A 24,101-nucleotide genomic window follows, 5' to 3' on the forward strand; every position below is an offset into this window, starting at 1 on the left:
ACAAACAAGCAAAAATATCTCCCGTTTTACTATGGCCATACATAATATATGACTTACTTACACAAACCATGTTCTATATATATATTTTTTTTAATTTTCTTACATCATATGGCACAAATCTTTTTCACAGTACATGTATTGTCACAGTATTGTTACTTAGATATATATATACTGGTACTGTACAGTATATATATATATATATATATATATATATATATATATATATATATATACAGTAGGCTTGCACAGTGCGCAAGAGATTGGGCGATCCACGACCTCACGCACTGTGAATACATAATCTTATGGGAAAAATTACATATGGGTGGTACCCCCTCATACCTAGACCTTTTTTGGCCCTTAGAGACATAATAAAGGTCAAATTTTTCAAACATTGTACTACAGATATAGCTACAATAACAAAAATATGGGTAGTCACCATAACAACAGTAGACAACAGGCCTGATGGACTTAAATAACAGGGGTTCTGAGGCAAGGCAACACTTACAGCGCCACGCCTCCTGCCTCACCTTCCACCGCACGAACACTTCCCTCCACAGACTTCTCTTGAGCACCTTCCACAGGAGCCTCAAAGTCATTCACTTTGGCCTTAATTCCTCGAAGTCCAATGCTGACACCTCTGACATTGCATCCTCTTCATCCTCAACAGGAACAGGAGCAGACGATGTAGCTGGTTCCTCAGTTTCACTAACTTGAGCCCGCTGTGTGTAACTTGTTATGAGCGTCTGTCTTCTTGTGTTTATTTCTTGCCTGTGCCTGTCTGTGTAGAAACGGAAGAGTTTGTCGATACCAACCAGAACTTTCTCCATTCTTTGGCTGCTCATTTCCTGTTCCTTCACCTCTTCCTTGAGCTTATTCACAGCAGCAAGGATCTTGCTTACTCTTGGCATACACAGCTCAGACCTGCCCTCCATCACTCTAGGCTGCTCAACTTGACTCTGCCTGGCATCGGGCTCTGTGTCAGCCTCGTCTGTCCGTTGCAACACTTCCTCGGGAGGCTGTTCCTCATTAGCAGCGTGCACTTCTCGTATGTCTGCCAATGTAACGTCCTCGAAACCTGGTACAGCGTGTGCTGCTGTCAGTGTTGCTGCCTCAGCCTCGGCCAGTGGTTGAATGGCCGTCTCCTGGGTCATGCATAAGTGAGGTAAGAGCATTCGCCTCGCATGGTTCACTGTTGCAGGTGTAGTCTGGTGCCAGGCTTGTAAGAGAAATTCAACTGCGTCCTTCACTGTAAAATGATGCCAAAATGCCTCAACAGTCAAGTCACCTGTGGCGGGTCGGGATACAGTTGCTGGCGGCGCAGGTGCCTCATCGAGGGCTTCGTTGTGATCCTCTTGTAGGGCATGAAGCTCCTCTTGTGTGTCGGTCTTCCTGCGTAGGGAGTCATACACTTGCTTATGGTAGATGTGCTACACAGTGGCGATCAGTTCTTGATCCAGTGGCTGCACCAGTGATGTCATCCGGGGCAGCAGAAACACAACACGACAATCCTTGTGCAGATCTTCTAGGAATGAAGGGTGACTTGGTGCATTGTCACGCACAAGGAGCATCTTAAATGGAATGCCAAGTTCCCGACACTTGGCCCTGGCATCGTGGACGCAGCGCCTCGTTAACCAGTCTGCCATAATGTTCCGGTCATCCAACCATTTGCAGACTTGTACCAGTACACGCCACTTGCGTCCATGTTCGTGAAGTTTATGTAGCACCTTGGGTGTGAAGCTGTTTGTACAACAACTGGCCTCATCTTGTGGCTTCCAGACATTAGCGTCATCTTACACTTCTGGAGTTTGCGACCAGGGGCTTGTACGTACAGTGGCCATTACCTCGGCGCTGCTCCCGAAGGAGGAAGAGGCAGATGAGGGACGTACAGTGGCTGTTCCCTCCCCGGCACGTACAGTGGCCGTTGCCGCGGGTCTGCCTGTCCAGCGGGAAGTAGCTGAGGGATGTACAGTGGCCATTCCCTCCCCGGTACATACAGGGGCCGTTAGGGGAGGGCGGTGATGGTTCGGACAGTGCATTCCCTGAGAAACGTATGGGACGTAGGGCTGTGTGATCTTGCGTGAATGTGGGAGAATTTGTTTACTTTGACCACATGGAACCTCCAAGCTAGAAATGCCTCACTTTTTGATGCAGGTCAGATTTTATGTTTGTTTGCATCTCTTATGTAATAATTTGAATATATGTCGTGAGCTCTACCTTTATGAATATGCCAAGGAACAAACTGTGCATTATCAGGGTGAATCTGTGTTGCACGTAGAACATATTGCTATGAAAATCGAATGTTCAACTCTCGGGTGAAACTTGAGAGTACCCGTCAATTAATTACATTGATTCGGACAGTTGAGGAGGGGGATGGTTCAGACAGACCAAACTATCCCTCCACTACTACCAAGTCATGACCTTATCAAATGATAACGCTACTTTTGATCATGTATATCTGAACACATAGTGAAACACCATTCCTAATAGTTAGCAGGGAATATATATTAATACTTTTAGTTATTTAACCTATTCCTCAAAGTGTTCAAAAAAGGAAGGGGTAATACAACTTCTAGTTCAGTTTTGCAGACTACAATATGTGTTAAAAGTCTTAAGTTAGTCTGTCTGTAATAAGGCCTAGAAAGTGAAAAGTGAAGTCAATATTCCAGAGAGAGAGAGAGAGAGGGAGAGAGAGAAGGCTAATTGTGCACAGTTTTGTAGCAGAAAGTAAGAGGTTAAGTCATTTATTAATAAATCTGGTGAAGGTTATTTCCGTTATAAAATATATATATAATTTTTTAACAGATATCAGGTAGTTCATTTGGGTTCTGAAGTTTAATATTGTACTTTAGGAAAATGAAACATCTTTGAATTAATAAATGTTTGTTGTTATCCAATATAACTCATATAATTTTAAGAATATGCTGAGTAATATGTTTGGCCGAACCATCCCACCCTTCTGTCCGAACCATCACCACTGGTAGCATTGGTTCGGACGATTTAGTCACTTGTGTTTCGTTAACTATACCTAAAAGCTGAAAAGAGCTAAGAATTTCATATTGTCAACCTAAAGAGCCAAATGATGTGGCAACATTTTAACATAAAGCAGATTACACTCCTACTAAAACCTGAATTTTTATAAATATTTTCTTTAAAAATGTCTGAACTATCACTGCCCTCCCCTACCGCGGGGCTACTCCCGTAGGAGGAGGAGGAAGTGGATGAGGGACGTACAGCGACGTTTCCCTCCCCGACGCATACAGTGGCCGTCGTCGCGGCTCCACTCCTCCTGCCTTTGCCTGTCTGTGTGCTCAATAGCTAGCACACCGAGGTGGTCTCCAGATGTGGCTGCAGCAGAAGGACGTACAGTGGCTGTTCCTTCCCTGATATATACAGTGGCTGTCATCGTGGAGCTGCAGGGGGAAGTAACTGAGGGATGTACAGTGGCCGTTCCCTCCCTGGTACTTAAAGTGGCCGTTACTGCGGCATTCCCTGGGACTGTATCTGAAGCAGTCCCACCCCGATCCTGGTGAGGGCTGTTCCATCCGAGAAGTAGTGTCGCATTCCTGCGACGTCGCAGTTGGGTGCATTGAGGGGAAGAGGGACACAAGGTCGGGGCGCCCCGGCGCCTGTCTTGCTCTGTGCCAGTCCCGCACTCACCTGGCCTGCCGTGGTGCCCTCCTGGGATGGGGGTAGGGCTGCAGCTCTGTAGCGGGGTGGGGGGTCCGGTGGCGGAGGTGTGCATGTTAGTACTGTATTAGATATAACATGACCTTTATGAAATTAGGATGAATAAGAAAAATTATGCATAATCCTAACCAAATGAAGTACCAAATTATTAATATAAAATCTGTAATGCTCACTAGCTGGTAACTTTTGTTGACCCATTCACATTACCGTACAATATGTTTGGAGTTCGTAAGAGACGTTAGTGTTTGATTAGGAGCCTCAGTTTGAGGTGTAGCGCAGCGGCGGTCGCTGTCACATTAGTCAGTATCTATATGTTTATATATCTATCTATCTATATATCTATCTGCATCTCTGTATCTGTCTATTTGTCTATCTGCCTACCTATCTATCTATCTATTTATCTATTTATCTATCTATCTACTGTATACAGTATATAGACACACACACACATGCACGCACGCACATGCGCGCGTGTGTCCCACTTTTAGCTCCAATAAATCTGGTCACCTTAACCATGAAGCAAGTCATAATATGATGGGTCCATAGAAAACAGAGAATCGTGAGGTAAACTAGTCCGTGATAGCGTTGCTGTACCTCATCTTCGATACCATCGTATTTCTTTTGCTATTTTTCGAGTTTTAGGCTATTTTTCCCTTCATATTCAAGCAGCGGACTTTTTCAAGCAATGGACACTCATCCCCCCCTATTAGTCCATTGAATTGAGGGTCGATTTCACTCTAAATGTAGGAATCCATGAATGTTGTTGGAATCAAAAGCTCCTGGATCATGTGCAGGAGTTTTCCCTAATACAACATGTAATGGAAAACACCAGAAAAATAGGACTTGATGATCCTGGGGGTAGTTTTTTTTTTTCAAGAATACTCCCCCAGTATCCCTGTTTGTCATAAAAGGCGACTAAAAGGGTTGGTGGAGAGTTAGTGCCCCTCCCCGGAAAACAGCTAACTAAAAATACAAACAATAAGCCTCGGACAAGGACTGACCAAAAGTTGACGACTAAAAACCGGACAAAGGACATGGTAATCAGAACGTGGAATGTAAGGGGAGCGAATGATGAGGTGAAAGAGATAGAGATTGTCCAGGTGCATGAGGGTGCGAAAGTTGATGTATGCAGAATAACTGAAACGAAATGGTGAGGTGAGAGTGTGAGAGAATGGGAGTATGGATGGGGTATGTGTGCAGGAGTAGGTGAGAATGAGAGGGCAAAGGAACGAGTATGTATAGTTGTGAGTAAAAGATGGAAGAAGAGCATAAGACAGTATGGATCAGTTGGGTCAAGGATTGTGTGGGTAAGATTGAAAATTGGATACAAATGCGGGCGATTGTGTGTGTGTATGCGCCAATGCAAGATCATGCAAGCAGAGTGAGAGAAGAGTTCTGGACGAATGTGGAAGTGTGCATGGAAAAGTTTGGAAGGAATGAGAGAGTGTTTTTGATCGGTGATATGAATGGTAAAGTAGGGAATGTGAAGGTGGATGGAATAGTTGGTGAGTGGGGTGTGCCTGCTGAGATAGATGAGAATGGCAGTGCGTTAGTGGACACTTGTGCTGGGAGGGGGTTGGCGATAGCCAATACCCTCTTCAGGCACAAAATGATCCACAGGTATACATGGCGAGTGATGAGAAGGGAGGGTGGTGAACTGAGTGAAAGGAAGGCAGTGATTGATTATCTGTGTGTGGATGAAAGGATGTGAAAATGTGTAATGGATGCAAGAGCTTATAGAGGTTGGGGGAGTGGACTTTCTGACCACTACTTGGTGGTGGCCAGAATCAAGGTCCACTTAGGATGGAGAAGTAGATGAAGGGAAGGATGGGAAGAAGGAGTATTTGTAAGGAGAGTGGAAAGGTTACAAGAGGATGAGAAAAAGGCAGAGTATAAGAGAGAGGCGGAGGAACGATTGGGCAAATATGAATTGGAGCAGATGGGGGACGTGGAAGGTGTGTGCAGGATATTTACAGAAGGAATATGTGCAGCATGTGATGTGGTGTGTGGGATGAAGAGAAGATGGAGGGCTGTGCAAGGAACAGTGTGGTGGACTGAAGAGGTGAGACAGGCTGTGGCACAAAAGAAGAAAGCATACAATGAATGGATGAGAAATAGGGGCATGGAAGAAGTTGAGAGGCGGAAGAGAGAGTTATATGTAGAAGGAAGGAGAGAGGTGAAAAGATTAGTAAGAGAAAGAAGAGAGCAGATGAGGAATTTGGAAGGAACTTGAGTGTAAGGTGGAGGGACTGTAAGAAAATGTTGAAAGAGGTGAAAAGAGTAAGACGGTGGAAGTGAAGTTAGCAGGGGAGTGAAAGATAAAAATGGTAGATTACTAGTGGAGAAGGGAGAAAAGGTGAGTAGATGGAGAGAACACTTCAAGGAATTGTTGAACATAGAGGATGGAAGTAATGCGAGTATAAGTGGCTGGGGAATGGCTGGGAGAAGGAGGGAGGTGAGAAGACAGGAAGAAATCAGTAGGATAGAAGTTGTGGAAGCAATGAAGAAAGTTAAATCGGGGAAAGCCCCAGGAATTGATGGAGTGTATGGTGAAATGCAGAAGTATGGGGGAGAGATAGTAGTAGAATGGATGTGGAAAATGTGCAGATTGGCCTGGGAGGAAGGTAGAGTCCCGGAGGATTGGAAGTCAGGTATAATTATTCCCTTGTACAAAGGAAAAGGGGAAAAAGAAGTGTGTGGTAATCATAGGTGCATCTGTCTTCTTAGTATAATAGGAAAAGTGTTTGGTAGGATACTTATTGACAGAGTTAGAGAAAGAACAGAGGAATTAGTTGGAGAAGAACAGGTAGGCTTTAGGAAGGGAAGAGGTTGTGTAGATCAGATATTCATTCTTAGATCTTTAGTGGAAAAGTTTCTAGAGAAGGGGAAGAAGTTGTGTGCAGCTTTCATGGATTTGGAGAAAGCATATGACGGGGTGGATAGACAAGAACTGTGGAAAGTATTAAGAATATATGGAGTACATGGGAAGTTGTTGAATGCTGTGAAGAGTATGTATGATGGTGCTAAGGCTGCAGTGCATGTGGATGGTGAACTGAGTGAATTTTTCTCTTTGAAGGTTGGGTTGAAACAGTGATGTGTCATGTCTCCATGGTTGTTCAATCTGCACATGGATGGGGTAATAAAAGAGGTACAAGGTAGGGTAGTGGATGTTGGAGTGGCCCTGGTGAGAGAGGGTAGTGTTTGGAAACTCCCTGTACTGTTGTTTGCAGATGATACTGTGTTGTTGAGTGAAGACGAAGGAGAGCTGCAAGGCTTGGTGGATGAGTTTGGGAGAGTGTGTAAGAAACGGAATCTAAAGATGAATGTAGGGAAGAGTAAAGTGATGGTCTTTGAGAGAGGTGAAGTCAGTCAATGTACAGCGAGGTTAGATGGTGAGGAATTGGAAAATGTGAGTACGTTTAAGTACTTGGGTAGTGTGATGAGTAAGGATGGAGGTTTGGAGGGTGAAGTGCTAGAAAGGGTACAGCAGGGAAGAAAGGTTGCTGGTTCCTTGAAAGCAGTGATAAGAAGTAGGGAAGTGAGCATGGAAGTGAAAAAGTTACTACATGACAGTATTGTGATACCAGCTCTAACGTTTGGAAGTGAAGCTTGGACGTTGTTGGAGGGACACAAGTCAAGAGAGAGAGCAGTGGAAATGAGTTATTTAAGAGGAGCCTGTGGAGTCACATGGAGAAACAGGCTGACCAATGAGGATATAAGGGAGCGTTGTGGTGTGGATGTGGATGTGATAGGAAGCGTTAGGAGGAATACACTGAGGTGGTTTGGCCATGTGGAGAGGATGGAGGGTGAAACACTGACGAAGAGAGTGTATGTGAGTGAGGTGGAGGGGGGAAGAGGGAGGGGGAGGCCAAGGATGAGATGGAGGTATGGGGTGGAGAGGTATATGAGAGAGGGGGGTGTGAGTTGGGAGCGGTGCAGTGAAATGGCAGGGAACAGGGCGACGTGGAGGCGATTTGTTTGTGGCCACCTCGAACGGGATTGATGCGTCTGGCAATAGATAGAGAGATGATCCATCAGTACTAGGTCTTATATTTACTAGGCAAGAAAATTATATTAACAGTAGAATGTATCGCTATCCCTTTGGCAAAAGTGACCATGCGGTATTAAATTGCAACTACAGGATTGCATATGACATTGTTAGCAGTAATGAGAGTTACAGAAAGAGCCTGAACTATGAAAAGGGCAACTACCATGACCGTAAGAAGTACTTCTTAGAAATTGGTTGGGAAAAGGAGTTTAGAGGACATGATTTAAATATTATATGTAGATAATTCTGTGATTTTTATTAAATAGGAATCCAAAATTACATCCCTCAGCACAAAGAAACAGAAATGAAAATAAAGAAATGGTTTAATACAGAAAGTAAAAAATCAAAAGGAAAAAGACATTTACTGTGGTATAAATACAGAAGACACAATAGTGAGAGAGCATATAGTATAACAAGTATAAACAGGCAAGAAATGATTATACAAGGATAAGGAGAGAGAGAATCTTAAAGACAGTTTGAGGAAGACATTATAAATAAAAACAGTTATCAGCTAAGTTATTTTACAGCTACATCCAAAGCAAAACCAAAGTTAACCCGCGCCGTCCCGGTGACGTGAATTAACGCAGCAACATTGCAAGGTCTCTAATTTGCACAATTTTCAATTTTCGCGAGTGATTTCGCGAGTGATTTTTGGTACGTATACACGGGACACCTTCCTCTATTCCTCTACAAGATGCCAGGCAGGAACAATGCCTTACACCGCATAACCCCCCCCCCCCCCCCGCACGCCATTGTCTCGGAAATTCACCTGTTACCAGTGACCTGGCCAATAAAGACATTCAGGGCCAGAGTGATTCCCCAATTGATGACAATGTGGAGGACAATGTTTACATAGCATTAGAGGAAGAAATGATGATCAGGTAATGTGGGAAAAAAAAGGTCATGAATGATGATGAGTTAGTGAGTGAAACAATGCTTATAATGCCTGTATTACTGTTTGAAAACCAATATACTCTTGTTCTACATATAAATTCGTACTAAGTAAATAAATAAATACTGTTTATGAGTGGATAAAATAGTTACCCTCCCATAGAACTCGTTTTCTTTGGTGCCAGCCTGTTAGAAAACCCAGTCAGGTAAGGAAGGACTTGTACCTAAATCGGGTATTTTAAATCACAGGTGAGCGATTTCTCTATGAATTTTCGATGTTTCTCACCAAAAGCGGATGTTTGAGCCAAAAAAAAAAAAGGTCCAAAAACGTCGGGATGGGGCGGGTTAAAGATAAATTGCAGTCCATTACAGATGAGGGGATCGTCTTTACACAAGAGAAAGATATTTGTGAAGCATTTAAAAAAAACTTCAGTCAGTTTTTACGGAAGAAAAATATTTTGAGAGATGATATGGAACATGCATGCCCACACATATTACCAGATATACAAATATCAGAAAAAGAAGTACAAGAAGAGTTAAGTAAATTAGACAAAGGAAAAGCAGATGGTCCTGACAAAATTTCAGGGGGGTGCTACAAGAATGTGCAAAAAAGTTAAGTAGACCATTATATTTGATATTCAAGGAATCCTTAGGTCAGGGTAAACTACCTGCTGTTTGGAAGAAAGCAAACATTGTTCCCCTATTCAAGAAAGGGAATAGACAGAATCCACTAAACTACAGACCAGTATCACTGACCAGTGTTGTAAATAAGACACTAGAAAAGCTGATTAGAAAAGTTTGGGTAAACCATTCAGAATACAGTACGATAATATAAAGGCAGTTTGGTTTTAGAAAGGGAAAATCATTTGTTACTGATCTATTAAGTTATTATGATTGAATTGCAGAAAAGAGAAAGATGGGCGGACAGTATCTGTCTAGAATTCAGAAAGCATTTGACAGAGTACCATACCAAAGACTTTTATGGAAACTGTACCATTAGGGAGGAATCCAATGCAACCTGTACTGTTGGATGCAGGATTTTCTCAGACAAAGGGAATTGAGAACAGTACTAAGGGGTAATTACTTTTCATGTAGGGAAGTGACTAGCAGAGTTCCACAGGGCTCAGTGCTGGCACCAGTTATGTTTTTAGTATATAAAAATGACATAGACAGTAACACTGGAAACAGTGTTACTGTCTATGTCATTTTTATATACTAAATATATAAAATGACATAGACAGTAAATATGTTTGCTGATGATGCAAAAATACAGAGGGTAATTACTAACACAGACTCTTGCAGAGAGCAACAAGAAGAATTAAATAAACTCCATGAATGGAGCAATAAATGGCAAATGGAATTCAGTGCAGTGGCACTCTGTCTGTAGGGAACTATTTCCTGTAAACCAGGAAAGCATTTACAGTGCTGGGTGGTAACCTTATAACCAACCAACACGTGTTCCCTGTGTGACAACAAGTGGGTTGGCGAAGGATTAGTACCCCTCCCTGGAAAACAGCTACAGTAACATAAAATACGAACAAGAAGCCTCGGACCAGGACTGACCAAAAGGTGACGACTAAGGAGCGAACAAAGGACATGGTACGGATAGCTACGTGGAATGTAAGGGGTGCAAATGATGAGGTGAAAGAAAGAAAGAAAGATTGTCCAGGTGCTTGAGGATGCGAAAGTGGATGTATGTAGATAAACTGAAACTAAATGGAGAAGTGAGGGTGTGAGAAAATGGGAGTATGGATGGGGTAAATGCGTGGGAGTAGGAGAGAATGAGAGGGCAAAAGAAGGAGAGTGTATTGTTGTGAAAAACTGATGGAATTATGGATCAGTTGGCTCAAGGATTGTGTGGGTAAGATTGAAAGTTGGACTACAAATGTCGGCAATTGTTTGTGTGTATGCGCCAACACAAGAAGATCGTGGAAGCAGAGTGAAAGAAGATTTCTGGACAAATGTGGAAGCATGCATGGGAAAGTTTGAAAGGAATGAGAAAGTTATTTTTATTGGAAGTATGTATGGAAAAGTAGGGTATGTGAAGGTGGATGGAGTAGTTGGTGAGTGGGGTGTGCCTGCAGAGATGGATGAGAATGGCTGTGCTTTAGTGGACATTTGTGCTGAGAGGGAGTTGGTGATAACCAATACTCTCTTCAGGCACAAAATGATCCATAGGTATACGTGGCGAGTGATAAGAAGGGTGGGTGGTGAACTGAATGAACGGAAGGCAATGATTGATTACGTGTGTGTGGATGACAGGATGAGAAGGTGTGTAATGGATGCAAGAGTATATAGAGGTTGATAGAGAGGAGTGGTGGTCAGAATCAAGGTCCAAATGGAGTGGAGAAGTTGAAGAAGGGAAGGACAGGAGGAAGGAGTTCGTACAAGGAGGGTGGAAAGGTTACAAGAGGATGGAAAAAAGGCAGAATATAAGGGGGAAGTGGAGGAGCGATTGGCTTAATATGGATTGCAGCAGATGGGGGATGTGGGAGGTGTGTGCAAGATATTCACAGAAGAAATCTGTGCAGCATTTGAGGTGATGTGTGAGATGAAGAGAAGACAGAAGGGGGTGCAGGGAACAGAAAGGTGAAATGAAGAGGTGAGAGAGGCTGTGGATGAGAAATAGGGGTGTGGAAGAAGATAAGAGACGGAAGGGAGAGTTGTATGTAGAGAGGAATAGAGAGGTGAAATGATTAGTAAGAGAGAGTATGAAAAGGGTGGATGAGGAATTTTTAAGGAATTTGAGTGTAAAATGGAGGGAATTTAAGAAAATGTTCTGGAAAGAGGTAAAGAGAGTTAGACAGGGTGCCAGAGAAGGTAGTTGAGGAGTGAAAGATAAAAAATGGTAGATTACTTGTGGAGAAGGGAGAAAAAGTGAGCAGATGGAGAGAATACTTGAACCCCTCCCATCCGGCAGATGTTGTCATGATCGCTTCCCACAGCCGAGCATTCCCAACAGAAATTGGCAAAATTGTCTGTCTTTAAACCTTCATATCTCTGTTAATACTTAACCAGTTATAACAAACAAGGTCTCATATTACCTACCAATCCTTTGACTTCGAGCTGATGGCATCAGATGATTCCGTGAAGTGCAGTTAGGGAGAGTGAGTGAATGGAGAAGGAGGGCAATTTTTGGTGTTTTTTTGCCAGTGTCCATATGCGTGGCGGAGATTCGGTGATACAACAAAGGCTTACACAAGCCCACCACACTTATATAACTTTGATGGCACTTCCAGGAAATCAAACTCCTCTACAGACACTGTTTCCGTGAATATTTTTCTATAATTTGTCGTACTGGGTGAATGAAGGCTGGTCACAGTAGCAGCGACCATAAACTCAGGCTGCTCCTCTCTTTCCAAGTACAGACAGACAGACACTCATGTGCTCTCTCTCGCTCTCACACACACACACACACACACACACACACACACACACACGGAAATGTATGTTTGGCTAGGATTATTGCTCGATTCTGGCATTGGTGAGCGAGTAGAGGTCTGGGTGTTACAGCTACTAGAAATAATACTGTTAGTACTAGAATTACAAGTACAACTACTACTAGTACTACAGCTACCACTACTACAAGTACTACTACCACAACCACAACTACTATTACAACTACCACATCTACTACTATTACTACCACACCTACAGCACATACTACCACAACTACTACCACTACAAGTACTAATACAGAAAAAAAAAAATGTGAACCAAGTACCGAGTCACTTATGTACTGCCCACAAACGAAAATACTTACAGGTACCATTATGACTTTCTCTTTCTTTTGAGTTATACTTTTTCATCATAAGAAATATGTACAAACAGATATTTTCAGTATGAAATAAGACAACGACTTGATCATGAAACAAACTTTCTGCTTTCATTATTCACATGAATATACACACAGCAGTGAAATCATTTTTTCTAACTACACAAAAAACAGCATACCGGTATGTACAAAACTAACTTATAACACCCAGATCCTTACAGACAGACAGACACTCTCTCTCTCTCTCTCACACACACACACACACACACACACACACACACACACACACACACACACACACACACAAGGAGATGTATGTTTGGCTTGATTCACTCAATTCTGACACTGCTGTGCGGCTAGAAGTCTGGTATTACAACGACCACAAAATAATAATACTGTTATTACAACTACTACTTATACAACTACCACTACTACAACTACGATTAATACTACAACTGCTACTACTACCACTACTGCTGCAAATAATACCACTACAACTACTACCACTACTACTACATAAAACCTAAAAAAAAGTTTTGTGAACAAAATACTGTAGTTATACACATAGTCCATAATCGAAAATACTGTATGTTCCACTATAACAATTTTTTTTCCTCTTAAAAATACACACACAAGTTTTCAATAAAAAATAAGGCACTGATTTCATCATGATATACTTCTGCTTCCATTATTCCCGAAAATAGAGGGGTGGTGTGAGGATAGACACAACTTGTTTCGTCCTCCCTTCTCCCTCCCTCCTCCACCTCCTCGCTTTTCTCCACTCCCTACCTCCTCTTCCATCTCCTTATCCTTGCCAATATCCCCCTCTTCGGGATTGTCAATACCCCCTGAACCATTTCCATCATTGGAAATAGCAGATGACGTACAGGGGGAAATGATGGGTGCACAGTGGAGGACTCACACAATCCACTCTCCTCACATGACGCATAAGTCGACACTTATTATGGTGGTCGCTTTCCTGAGAGGAAGTCACTTTCTCCACTCACAGTTGCCAATGATGTCACATCAAGTTCTCTCCCTATCTCACTGTCACTAAGGCCTTTTCTTTTCTGGCCTTAGGACATCATTAGTGTTATTGTCGGTGGCTGTTGGTACTCAGCCAAGGATCCAGACACAGGGAAAACTTTTTGCATAGATCTATCCATTACGGAGGTACCACAGGTGACTGAGCTTGATTCAGATGCATGCAGAGGGTTGCCAGTGGCTGTGTGTGGTGGAAATAACCTGCAGAATGTTCAAACAATGCTGCGAAACACTAAGTCATGTATACATGCACCCTGGATGGCTCTGGGAGGACGTGTAAACATGTCACCCGGACAGGATGGGTTAAGGAATTGTTGAACATAGAGAATGAAAGTATCGGTAATGCGAGTGTAAGTGGCTGGGGAATGGCTGGGAGACAGAAGGATGTGAGAAGAGAGGAAGAAATCAATAGGATGGAAGTTATTGAAGCAATGAAGAAAGTTAAAATGGGGAAAGCCTAAGGAATTGATGGAGTGTGTGGTGAAATGGAGATAGTAGTAGAATGGATGTGGAAGATGTACAGATTGGCCTGGGAGGAAGGTAGAGTCCTGGAGGATTGGAAGTCAGGTATAATTATTCCCCAATACAAAGGAAAAAGGGAAAAAGAAGTATGTGGTAATCATAGGGGCATTTATCTTCTTAGTGTAAAAGGAGAAGTATATGGCAGGATACTTACTGACAGGGTTAGAGAAATAACAGAGGAATTAGTTGGAGGAGAACCGTGAGGTTTTAGGAGGGGGAGAGGTTGTGTAGATCAGATATTCATTCTTAGATCTTTAGTGGAAAAGTTTCTCGAGAAGGGAAACAAGTTGTATGTGGCCTTCATGGATTTGAAGAAAGCATATGACAGGGTGGATAGACAAGAATTGTGGAAAGTATTAAGAATATATGGAGTAGATGGGAAGTTGTTGAATGCCGTGAAGAGTATGCATGAGGGTGCTGAGGCTGCAGGGCATGTGGATAGTGAACTGAGTGAATTTTTCTATTTGAAGGTTGGATTAAAACAGGATATGTGTCATGTCTCCATGGTTGTTCAGTCTGTACAGTATATGGATGAGGTTATAAAAGAGACATAAGGTAGGGCAGTGGATGTTGAAGCAGCCCTAGTGAGAGAGGGCAGTGTTTGGAAACTCCCTGTACTGTTGTTTGCAGGTGATACTGTGATGTTAAGTGAAGACAAAGGGGAACTGCAAGGGTTGGTGGATGAGTTTGGGAGAGTGTGTAAGAACAGAATCTAAAGGTGAATGTAGAGAAGAGTAAATTTATTGTCTTCAAAAGAAGTGAAGTCAGTGAATGTACAGTGATGTTGGGTGAAGAGGAAAGGGAAAATGTGAGTGCATTTAAGTACATGAGTAGTGTGATGAGTAAGGATGGAAGTTTTGAGGGCGAAGTGCTCGAAAGGGTACAACATGAAAGAAAGGTTGCTTGTTCCTTGAAAGCAGTGATAAGAAACAGGGAAGTGAGCATGGAAGTGAAAAAGTTACTACATGACAGTATTGTGATACCAACTCTGACATGGAAGTGAAGCTTGGACCTTGTTGAAGGGACAGAAGTCAGGAGTAAGAGCAGTGAAAATGGTTATTTGAGAGGAGCATGTAGAATCATGTGGAGAGATAGACTGACAAATGATGTGATGGAGCGCTGTGGTAGATGTGATAGGAAGCGGTAGGAGAAACATATTGAGGTGGTTTGGCTATGTGGAGAGGATAGAGAGTAAGAGCCTGATGAGGAGAGTATGTGACTGAGGTGGAAGGGGGGGGGAGAGGGAGAGGGAGGCTAAGAATGAGATGGAGGGATGGAGTGGAGAGGTATGCGAGAGAGAGGGGAGTGAGCTGGGAGCAGAGAAGTGAATTGGTGGGGGACAGGGTGACATGGAGGCAATTTGTTTGTGGCCACCTCTTACGGGTTTAACCCCTAAACCGCGGGGTTGTTTTGGCGCTCCTTGCTTGTCTCACAGCGATATTCGCACTTCGACAGACTTTGTAAAATTATTTGCCAAAAATCAGTTATTAGTCCTAGAATATTATAACTACATATGCATATAGCACATACCTTTAGCTTTCTCCTGGGATGTTTGTTGAGCCTTTGTCGAGTACCGTAGGACTTGTGGAGACTTCTGATGTTGGGTAACGAAGTCTCCACTTTACACTTCCTGACACTTCGTAATATGATTACCACAGCCTAATATTATCACTAGAAACACTATTCTATGATTTTCAAATAGTTTGGAATCCATACTCCAAAAAAAAAAAAAAAAAAAAAACTGTGAAAGCAGTGAAAATTACGAGCGCATATCAGCTTCCCACTTGCTCTCGTTCGCCGCTGGTATTCTGTCATTTATTATTCATAAAAACACTCACACTTTATATTTCTATTACGGTACTATATAACACATATATATATCTGCAGTCTTTATCCATAAGTTTCCTTCAGTAATAGTAGTTTATTGTCACTGTAGGCATTCAGTTTCTCTTTCAGTGAAATACATATCATTCACTTTCTCGTCCTGTATACCAGCGTTGAGAGCGAATCTGTCACTTTCACTTTCACTTTCATAACTCATAGTATTCATACATGCTAGAGTGAAACTTTCACTTTCATTACTCCTAGTATATATACTCGTATTCTTATATTACTACTCATTTACATTTCTTTTTACATTCTCTATTTTATCTACATTATTTACATTTCTATTTTATTTACACTGTGTTATGCACTGTCACTTTCAGTAACTTATAAAACTATTTTCCACTGTTCACTTATAAGTACATTCATTGCTTTCACTTGCTGTTTACACATTAGTTACATTTCCACTTGCACTGTTTTAGTCACCAGAAAGATCATAGTCACCGTCCATTATTTTCATTGATAAATTAGCCAGTTCACGTTCCACAGCAGTCACTTAGCCCTTTACCCCTTTCCACACAAAGTTTAGTAGGGGTAGAGGTCACAGGGCCCTTTGCATGAGGCTAAAAAACAGCAGAATTGGACGGGCGCGAATCCGACGTGGTTTCACCTTGAAAGACGACAGTAAACTGAATGCTGTGGTGGCCTGGGGGCGATGAAAGGCTGCCAGTGTCAGCAGGGTGACAGCTGCTAATATATACACTATGAAATGATCTGCAGGAAATCTAGACAATTCATTCATTCATTCATTCATTGCCAGACACCATGAATCCCAAACGGGGTGGCCAAGGGCTTAGAGTTAATTGTTTTACAGGGAGGGGCACTAATCCTCCACCAACCCCACTTGACACGTAGGGAGAACGTTATGCCAATAGCATCTGGTGTTCCCAGGCGGTCACCCATCCAAGTACTAACCAGACCCAATGTAACATAATAAATTAGGTAGTTCCAGGTGAATGTAAATATCACTTAGGCTTCTCTCTTCCCATCTTATGTATATTTTTATTATGAAAGTAGATTATGCGGCATATTTCAAGGGGAAATAAACAGGGAAAATTAGCGAACGAGTGTATGTGAGGTGTTGTCAGGTGATAATTAGCCGATTCCAGGTGTATGGCACTATCACTTACCTTATTTCTTTTTTGTATATATTATTTTGTATAAGAATAGGGCATAGGGCTTATTTCAATGGATGAAATTAGTGGAAAATTCCGGGGAAGATTTACTTAGCGCAGCGCGGCCGGGCAGACGAGAGGAGAGGGTAATGGAGGGGAGGTAGGGAGGGGAGTCAAGAACAGAGAGAAATGGCTAAATTGTCAACAATGGATGGGAGTACAGATGAGATTAGGAGTGCTGACTAGTGTTGGACATTGGCAGTACTGATAGATGATACAAGCCACCATTTGAAAGCCCAGGCGAATTCAAAATAACACAGAATCACAAAAGTGACGCCCCACGGTATGATTCCTTGCTCCCAAGTGTCATTAAAGTGACTCCCCACGGTTAAGGGGTTAAGGCATCTGGCAATAGATTGATAGAGTAAAACTTATCATCATATATCTTCCCACCATCCCATTGCCAAATTTTCCAAGCACCATCCTAGAGTTAAGCACATTTCTTGATGCAGAATTTCATGAGCTTTCTTGTTGTCACTTCAGAATTTTGATATGATCAGTAGTATTCGAATAAATTGCAACAAACTTTAAAAGCTCACGAGTATGCTATCAACATGAAGGAGGGGAGGGAGTGAGGGAGGATCCGGAAGGGTATGGAGGAGGGAATGGACGGGGGGAAAAGCGAGGCTGTGGGCAGGATTTTCACGCCTCTGTGACTAGGCGGATGGGTGCTTCTACCTTACATTTACTCTCTTGTGGTCTGTTAGACGCGCGGTGGCTATTTAGAAACAATACTTCCGGTGGCTGGGCAACTTTGGACATTCGGTAAAGAGGCAGACGGCCGCTGTCACTGAACATGTACTTGTGGCTTGTGGTCTGTGTTCAGTGCATGGTGGCAGTTGGGAAAGACTTAGCCCGGTGGCCATGTGACTTTGGGCATTCGATGGGGGATGCATACGGATGTTTTGCCGCTGCTTGCAGGTTACAGTCGTATTACTCGGGTGCTGGAGGTTCATTGGGAGTGATCGGACCAACGAGCGACTTTGTCCATTCAGTATAAAGGTGGACGGACATTTTAGCTCTGTTTGTGGATTACGACTTATTTCCCGCTCACGTCTTGAGCCCAGCGACCACGATACCGTGTGTTTAAACATGTCGGCTGGCTGGCCAAAGTTCTCGGGGACTTCTGCGTCCAGATAATAGCAAGTGAATTCGAATAGTGGTTTAACAGAGCCAAGGTCCAGCATCCGGATAATGAACAGGTCCTGATACTGCACGTCCGGATAAATGGAGGATTACTGTACATGCAGTAAAACATCTATATAACGAACTTCGGTATTCCAGAATTCACTTTTATTGGACTCGAGGAGCCGGCCGGACTAAATCCTTATAAATCGGGAGAAGTCTGATAAAGCCAGAACCTGTCCACCTCTTCCAATAAACAAATGGAGGAGATACCATAACTTTGGTCCCTCCTCTTTCTCTCTCCTCCATTCCTTCCCTCCCTCCCCCTCTCTCTTCAATGGGAGAGAGAGAGAGAGAGAGAGAGAGAATGTGAAATTGAAAATGAAAGTAATTGTGAAAGTGAGTGTGAAGGTGAAGGTGAAAGTGAGCATGTGACATGTGACATGTGAATGTCAGAGAGAGAGACTTGCCCTCAGTAGCATCACTCTTTCTACTAGGGGTAGCATTAACATCCTTGCCAGACAATTTCCAAGTTATAAGCTTCACTATTTCACACACAAAAAGGTTATCACTTAATTTAACATCATATACTGGACTGTTTGTTACACACTTTCATTGTTACCAGTATTTGGCGATAGCATTGATGGTTCAGTGGCCTTGTTCACACAAAATGGAATGAAAGGGAGACAATCACAGTTAATGTAAACATTGGGTGGGTATCTTGGCTCAAATTGCTGACTGTAGACATGTATGGGAGGCACCGTGAATGCATGGTATTGTCATAAGCAGCCACCAGAGTTATTCTCCTAACGAATTCATGATCATTTTGCCATTGCTATAGTAAAAATGGGTATAGCTTTTAGTTCATCATTCTAGCAAATGAACACAGCAAACAAATGTATGGTGAGGCCTGACTGTACTATACTGTACCGTACTGTACATACATTGTACACCTGACGCCTGGAGGCAGGGTTAGACAGGGTGAAGCAGGTTAGCAAGGCAGACAGAAACATAACCAAACATGAGGGGAGAGAGGGAGAGAGAGAGAGAGAGAGAAAAACAAGGCATGGGTGACAGAAACAACAAGGACACTTGGGGGAATAAACTTACTAGAGAGTAGCAGGAGAATTTCTTGATACAGTAAATCCCATGTGGTTAGTGGCAGTTATGGTCTTGTGTTGAGTAAACTTCACCATCTTATCATCCTTGAGCTCCACTGCTTGCACCATTACATCACTACCGGTACGCTATTGCTGGTGGTACCACTTCAGCATTGCCTAGTCAGAATCCAGGTGCATGGGTCTGGCCATCATTTTCTGTTCAAGATGTCAGGATGTCTCCATATTCAGTCCCATGCTGCAAGATTTACTCTCGTGCCTTCTTGATGTCCTGCAATGTTATACAAGGTACACCAAAGAACTGGACTCCCTGACTCAACTGTCCATCCCTGGTCCAGTTGCTGATAATCTCCCACTTCTTTTCAAGATGTAGGACCTTCCTGAGGTGCTTGGTAGGAGGAGGTGCCATAGTGACACAGCCAGCAGAAGGCCTGAGGCCAGCGTGATGTGTAGATGGACAGGGATGACAAAAACCACAACGAACCCCATCAGTAGCACAGCTGTCACTCGGCATTATGATACTGAACAGAATGCATAATGACAGCCTTGGGGGAGGCAGGGGGACCAACATGTCATCTATTTTGTGATGATATATACAGTACGAGGAAAAAAGTATGAAGTGCACTGAAGAGGAAGGATATACATACAGTACTGTAGGTGCATTTCATATTGAACATGAGTAGAAAACAAAAGGTAGGGACACACAGGGAAATAATTAGAAACTTAACAAATTTTAACAGCAGCAAAAAGCAGTGTTTTGCAAGACTCAGGGTAATATTTAGTGGTGAGACAGCACTGAACTTATTTGGTGGCTGGACTCCTGATGAATGGCACTGATGTCAATTTGTGGGCTTCTTACTGAATTTTTAACCCATTATTTGTTGCTATAAAATTTCATCAGTCTCCTTCTGTGTACAAAAAAGCATAGTTTTTTCATGGTTTATAAATCATGGCCTCCTCTTGCTGTCTGAAAGAGAACATCATTATTGATTAGTATGCAAAATTTGAGACCTTGAATCACCTTGGTTTTTGTGCTGTAGATTTTAGAAGTTGAGATGGGGCCTATAAAGATAGGGCGGTGCATCAGCCGTGGCGGAGAGAGAGGAGGAGAGTGATGGAGCATGGAGGGTGGTGGTGGCTTATTGTGGAGGCAGGAAAGAGGGGAGGATCATTACTATATTTCACTGTTCTAGTGGCTTCCACTATCTTGTATGTATCTACTCTTTATTTTCTAGTGAGTTGCTTATTTCATTTATCATTATTTCTTTCATTCTACCTAATATTATCTACTTCACTTATTTCAGTTATCATTATTTCTTTGTTTCTACTTATTTGGTTACTTCACTTATTTCACTGATTATTTCTTTGTTTCCATTTATTTTTATGTAATTGCTGTACTTTACTTATTATGTAGTTACATCAGCAATTATGCAAGCACTAGGTCACTACTGTAGTAATCATTTACAGATTTCACTTTTCATTATTTCTTCATTTCTGCTTGTCACATATATCCAATTTCACATATAATTAACAGTAGTAGTGGTCATAAGGCCATTAGGTTGTGCATGGGTACACTGGGTTGTGGCATAGAAGTGGTGAGATGGGCATGGTTTGCTCATGAATTCCCACGACCAGTCACATATTTAGGCATTTTTCTTTTAATTTTTTCACCCTCTTCATCGCTTGAGTCGATGGAAACATACTCAGGCTGCCTTTGGAAGCCACCTAAACTTCCCAGAATTAGCTCCAGAGGAGGTTGATGGCCTGGGATCACCTGACACAGACACACATCTGGCACTCATTGAGGCTAGACAAGCACTGAGGACACAGCACACGTGCCAGCACAGTACAAAATCAGCTGGCAGGTGTCATAAATATGGGAGTTTGAGGGTCATCACTCCCTTACCTGGGAATTTTAAATGAGCATAGGTCTCTACAGAGTGGTCAAAATCAGAACAGCCTCCTTTCTAGAGGTAGGTTGCATGTTATGGGTTAAAATTTGGCCCCATTTGCCTCAGCAGATATTGACACCTTCCAGATGAAGCACCAACAAATAATTGGAAGTTTATTATTATTTGTTTATTTCTCTTCTTTTCACTCCTTGTGGATGTATGAAAAACCTTAATGCATGATTTTGTGTCTTAGTATTAAATCTTTGTCTGTTATTGCAGGTGTGTTGCCAGTGCAGAAATGTCAGAAACTAAGTGTGAAGCAGGTGTACAGGAATCCGAAAACCCTGAACTCATGAACTCAGCTGAGAAGACTTTGAGTGTCAGTAAAAGTGATGAAAATGTTATTAATGATGGGAATGCTATTACTGGGAACACTAATTCAGATACTGAAAGTGGAAGAAAAAGTGAGACAAATGAAAGCAGGACTGAACCTTCAGAACTTAAATATGAAGGCAATGAAAAGGATATTGGCCTAATTAAGATAGAAAAGGAAACAGATTTACCTCAGACAATAAAAGAAACAGATGTACCCAAGACAGAAAAGGGAAAAACTGACTTACCTGATATGCTAAAGAAAGCTGAGAAAAGTAAAATAATAGAACAGGTAGAGAGTAGCTCCCAAATTAACTTCTCGAAAGAAAGCAATATGTCTGCATTCTCCTCAGAAGATTACGAGCTCATTGACGGCCACTATTACTACACTGATATGAACTCTGGGATGCGATACAGGTACAGCATGGAAAAGGGAGAGTGGGTAGATATCAGGGAGGAGGATGGGAGCCACCAGACAGTGACAGACACTGAGGGGCGGACATATTACTATGCTGATAAGTTATACTTGTGTAGAGATAAAGAAGGGCATGTGTTCTTCATGGATGAGAAGGGGGAATGGCAGCCATGGGAGGAGCATGCCAAGACTCAGACTGAGCAGAGTAATTGGTATTTCTATCAAGGAGATGACACATTCTACAGAGACAAGAAGACTGGTGCTGTGTACAAGCTTAACAAGGAGGACAACAAATGGGAGAAATTTGAGGGCAAGCTACGAAGTAAACGACGGAGAATGGATGATGATGAGGAGTTTGACACAGATGAAGAGGGTTCAGAGGAGGAGGGTGATGGAGTGGCACCACCAGGGGCTGCCAGTGACCCTAATATCAGCTTTGATGGCACAACCTACACCAAGGTGGACCCGAGTGATATGATGAAGTATGAATGGGATGTCAACAGACGAGCATGGTTCCCTAAGGTGAGGCAGTCAGGGAAGTTTTGTATCTTAGAAAATTTGTACTGTGAATTGAAGTGAATAAGAGGTGGAGAGGTTGGGCTTAAACACAAATGAGATGGAAGGTAAAAACTTGGAAGTGGATGGTGCATATTTAAAAAGATTAGGCTGGATGAAAGATGAAAGAGTTGCATATGAACATGAAATGGTGATAAAAAGTGCTGAAAGGAAGAATGTGGTATTTAAGGTGGCAGATCAGATGAAAAGGGAAAACAGGGATGTCATCGGTGAGCAGTGTGTGAAGAATGATGAAGGAAGGGCAGTGGTGAACAGTTAGGATATTAAAGACACCTGGAGAGAGCATTATAACTGGTTGCAGAATGAAGAGCTTGATTGGAACAGTGAAGGTGTGGAGTCAGTGCATGCAGTGTTTGGTCCTTTGCCTTTGATTGATGTACTCTGAGCAAGACAGTAGACAGAATGTAGTTGGGGAAGGTGGCAGGTGTGTCTGGGTTGACTGCTGAAATGCTGAATTCCTCAGGAGATATACTGGTAGGGATGGGTTAATTCCTGATTTAATAAATATAGTTATATATGAGTCTATTGTCCCAGATGACTGGCTGAAGGGTGTGATTGTAAATGTGTGCAAGGGGAAGACTGATGCCCTGGAAAGAGAAAATTATAGAGGCATAAAACTTTTGGACCAGATAATGAAGGTAATGGAGAGAGCCCTAGAAGGTATGATTAGGGAAAGAGTGAATATTGATGAGGTGCAATTTGGGTTTATGCTAGGTAAAGGGACCACTAATGCCATATACATTGTCTGACAGCATCAAGAAAAGTATATTGGAAAGGAAAGGAAGTTGTACTTTGTTTTTGTTGATTTGGAAAAGTCTTTTGATAGAATCCCTAGGGAGGTGGTGAAGTGGGCAGTGAGAAAACCTGGGATCGAGGAATGGCAGATTAAAGTGGTTATGGCTGTGTATGTGGGTGCTTGCACCCAGTTGAGAGTGAATGGAGATTTGAGTAGTGAGTTTTCCATGAATGGTGGCATGCATCAGGGGTTACTCTTGAGTCCCTTGTTGTTTGTTATGTTGTGTAAAGCTCTCTCACTTGACTTGAGAAATGGGCTCCCCTGGAAGATGTTATAGGTTGATGACTCAGTGTTGATTTCAGAGAATGAAAGGAAGGCAGAGGAAAGATTTAGAAAGTGGAGAGATGGAATGGGGTACCGGTACTTGGGTCTGAGGGTAAATGTGGAGAAAACAAAAGTGATGATACTTAGGGCTGGGGACAATACTGTCAAAGCAGAAGGAGAGTGGCCATGTATTGTTTGTCATAAGGGTGTGGGAAGTAACTTCATCTTGTGCAATATTTGCAGTATGAGGTAGGCTTCAAGATATGCTGATTTCATGTGTGTGGTGTGTCGGGGAGAGCATATAGAGTTTGTCAGCCGTGAAAGGGTTGATTCTGGTGGAGAATCTGTTGAGTGTGTGGAAGAGTTTTGTTATTTGGGTGACATGTTATGTGCTAGAGATGGGGCTCTGTGTCTAGGGTAAGGAGCAGTTGGAAGAAGGTCAGGAAACTGTTGCCTCTCCCGACACTTAGAGGGGTCACCATCCATGCTAAAGAATCTTGTATGCGGCATTTGTTAG

General features: G+C 42.5%; 1 protein-coding gene across 1 annotated transcript in view; it reads left to right on the forward strand.

Annotated features, from left to right (window-relative positions):
* Positions 1–24,101, forward strand: part of barc (RRM1_TatSF1_like and RRM2_TatSF1_like domain-containing protein barc) — a 129,991-nt gene that overhangs the window by 26,637 nt on the left and 79,253 nt on the right. The window contains exon 2 of the mRNA XM_080277978.1: positions 21,441–22,470. Within this exon, the coding sequence (XP_080134104.1) occupies positions 21,460–22,470 (1,011 nt within the window). The 5' untranslated portion in view covers positions 21,441–21,459. The remainder of the gene's footprint in view (positions 1–21,440; positions 22,471–24,101) is intronic.

The sequence above is a fragment of the Coenobita brevimanus genome, chromosome 71 (genome assembly GCF_032717465.1).
Source record: "Coenobita brevimanus isolate Jiangsu-jjx chromosome 71, ASM3271746v2, whole genome shotgun sequence".
Classification (NCBI taxonomy): Eukaryota; Metazoa; Arthropoda; class Malacostraca; order Decapoda; family Coenobitidae; genus Coenobita; species Coenobita brevimanus.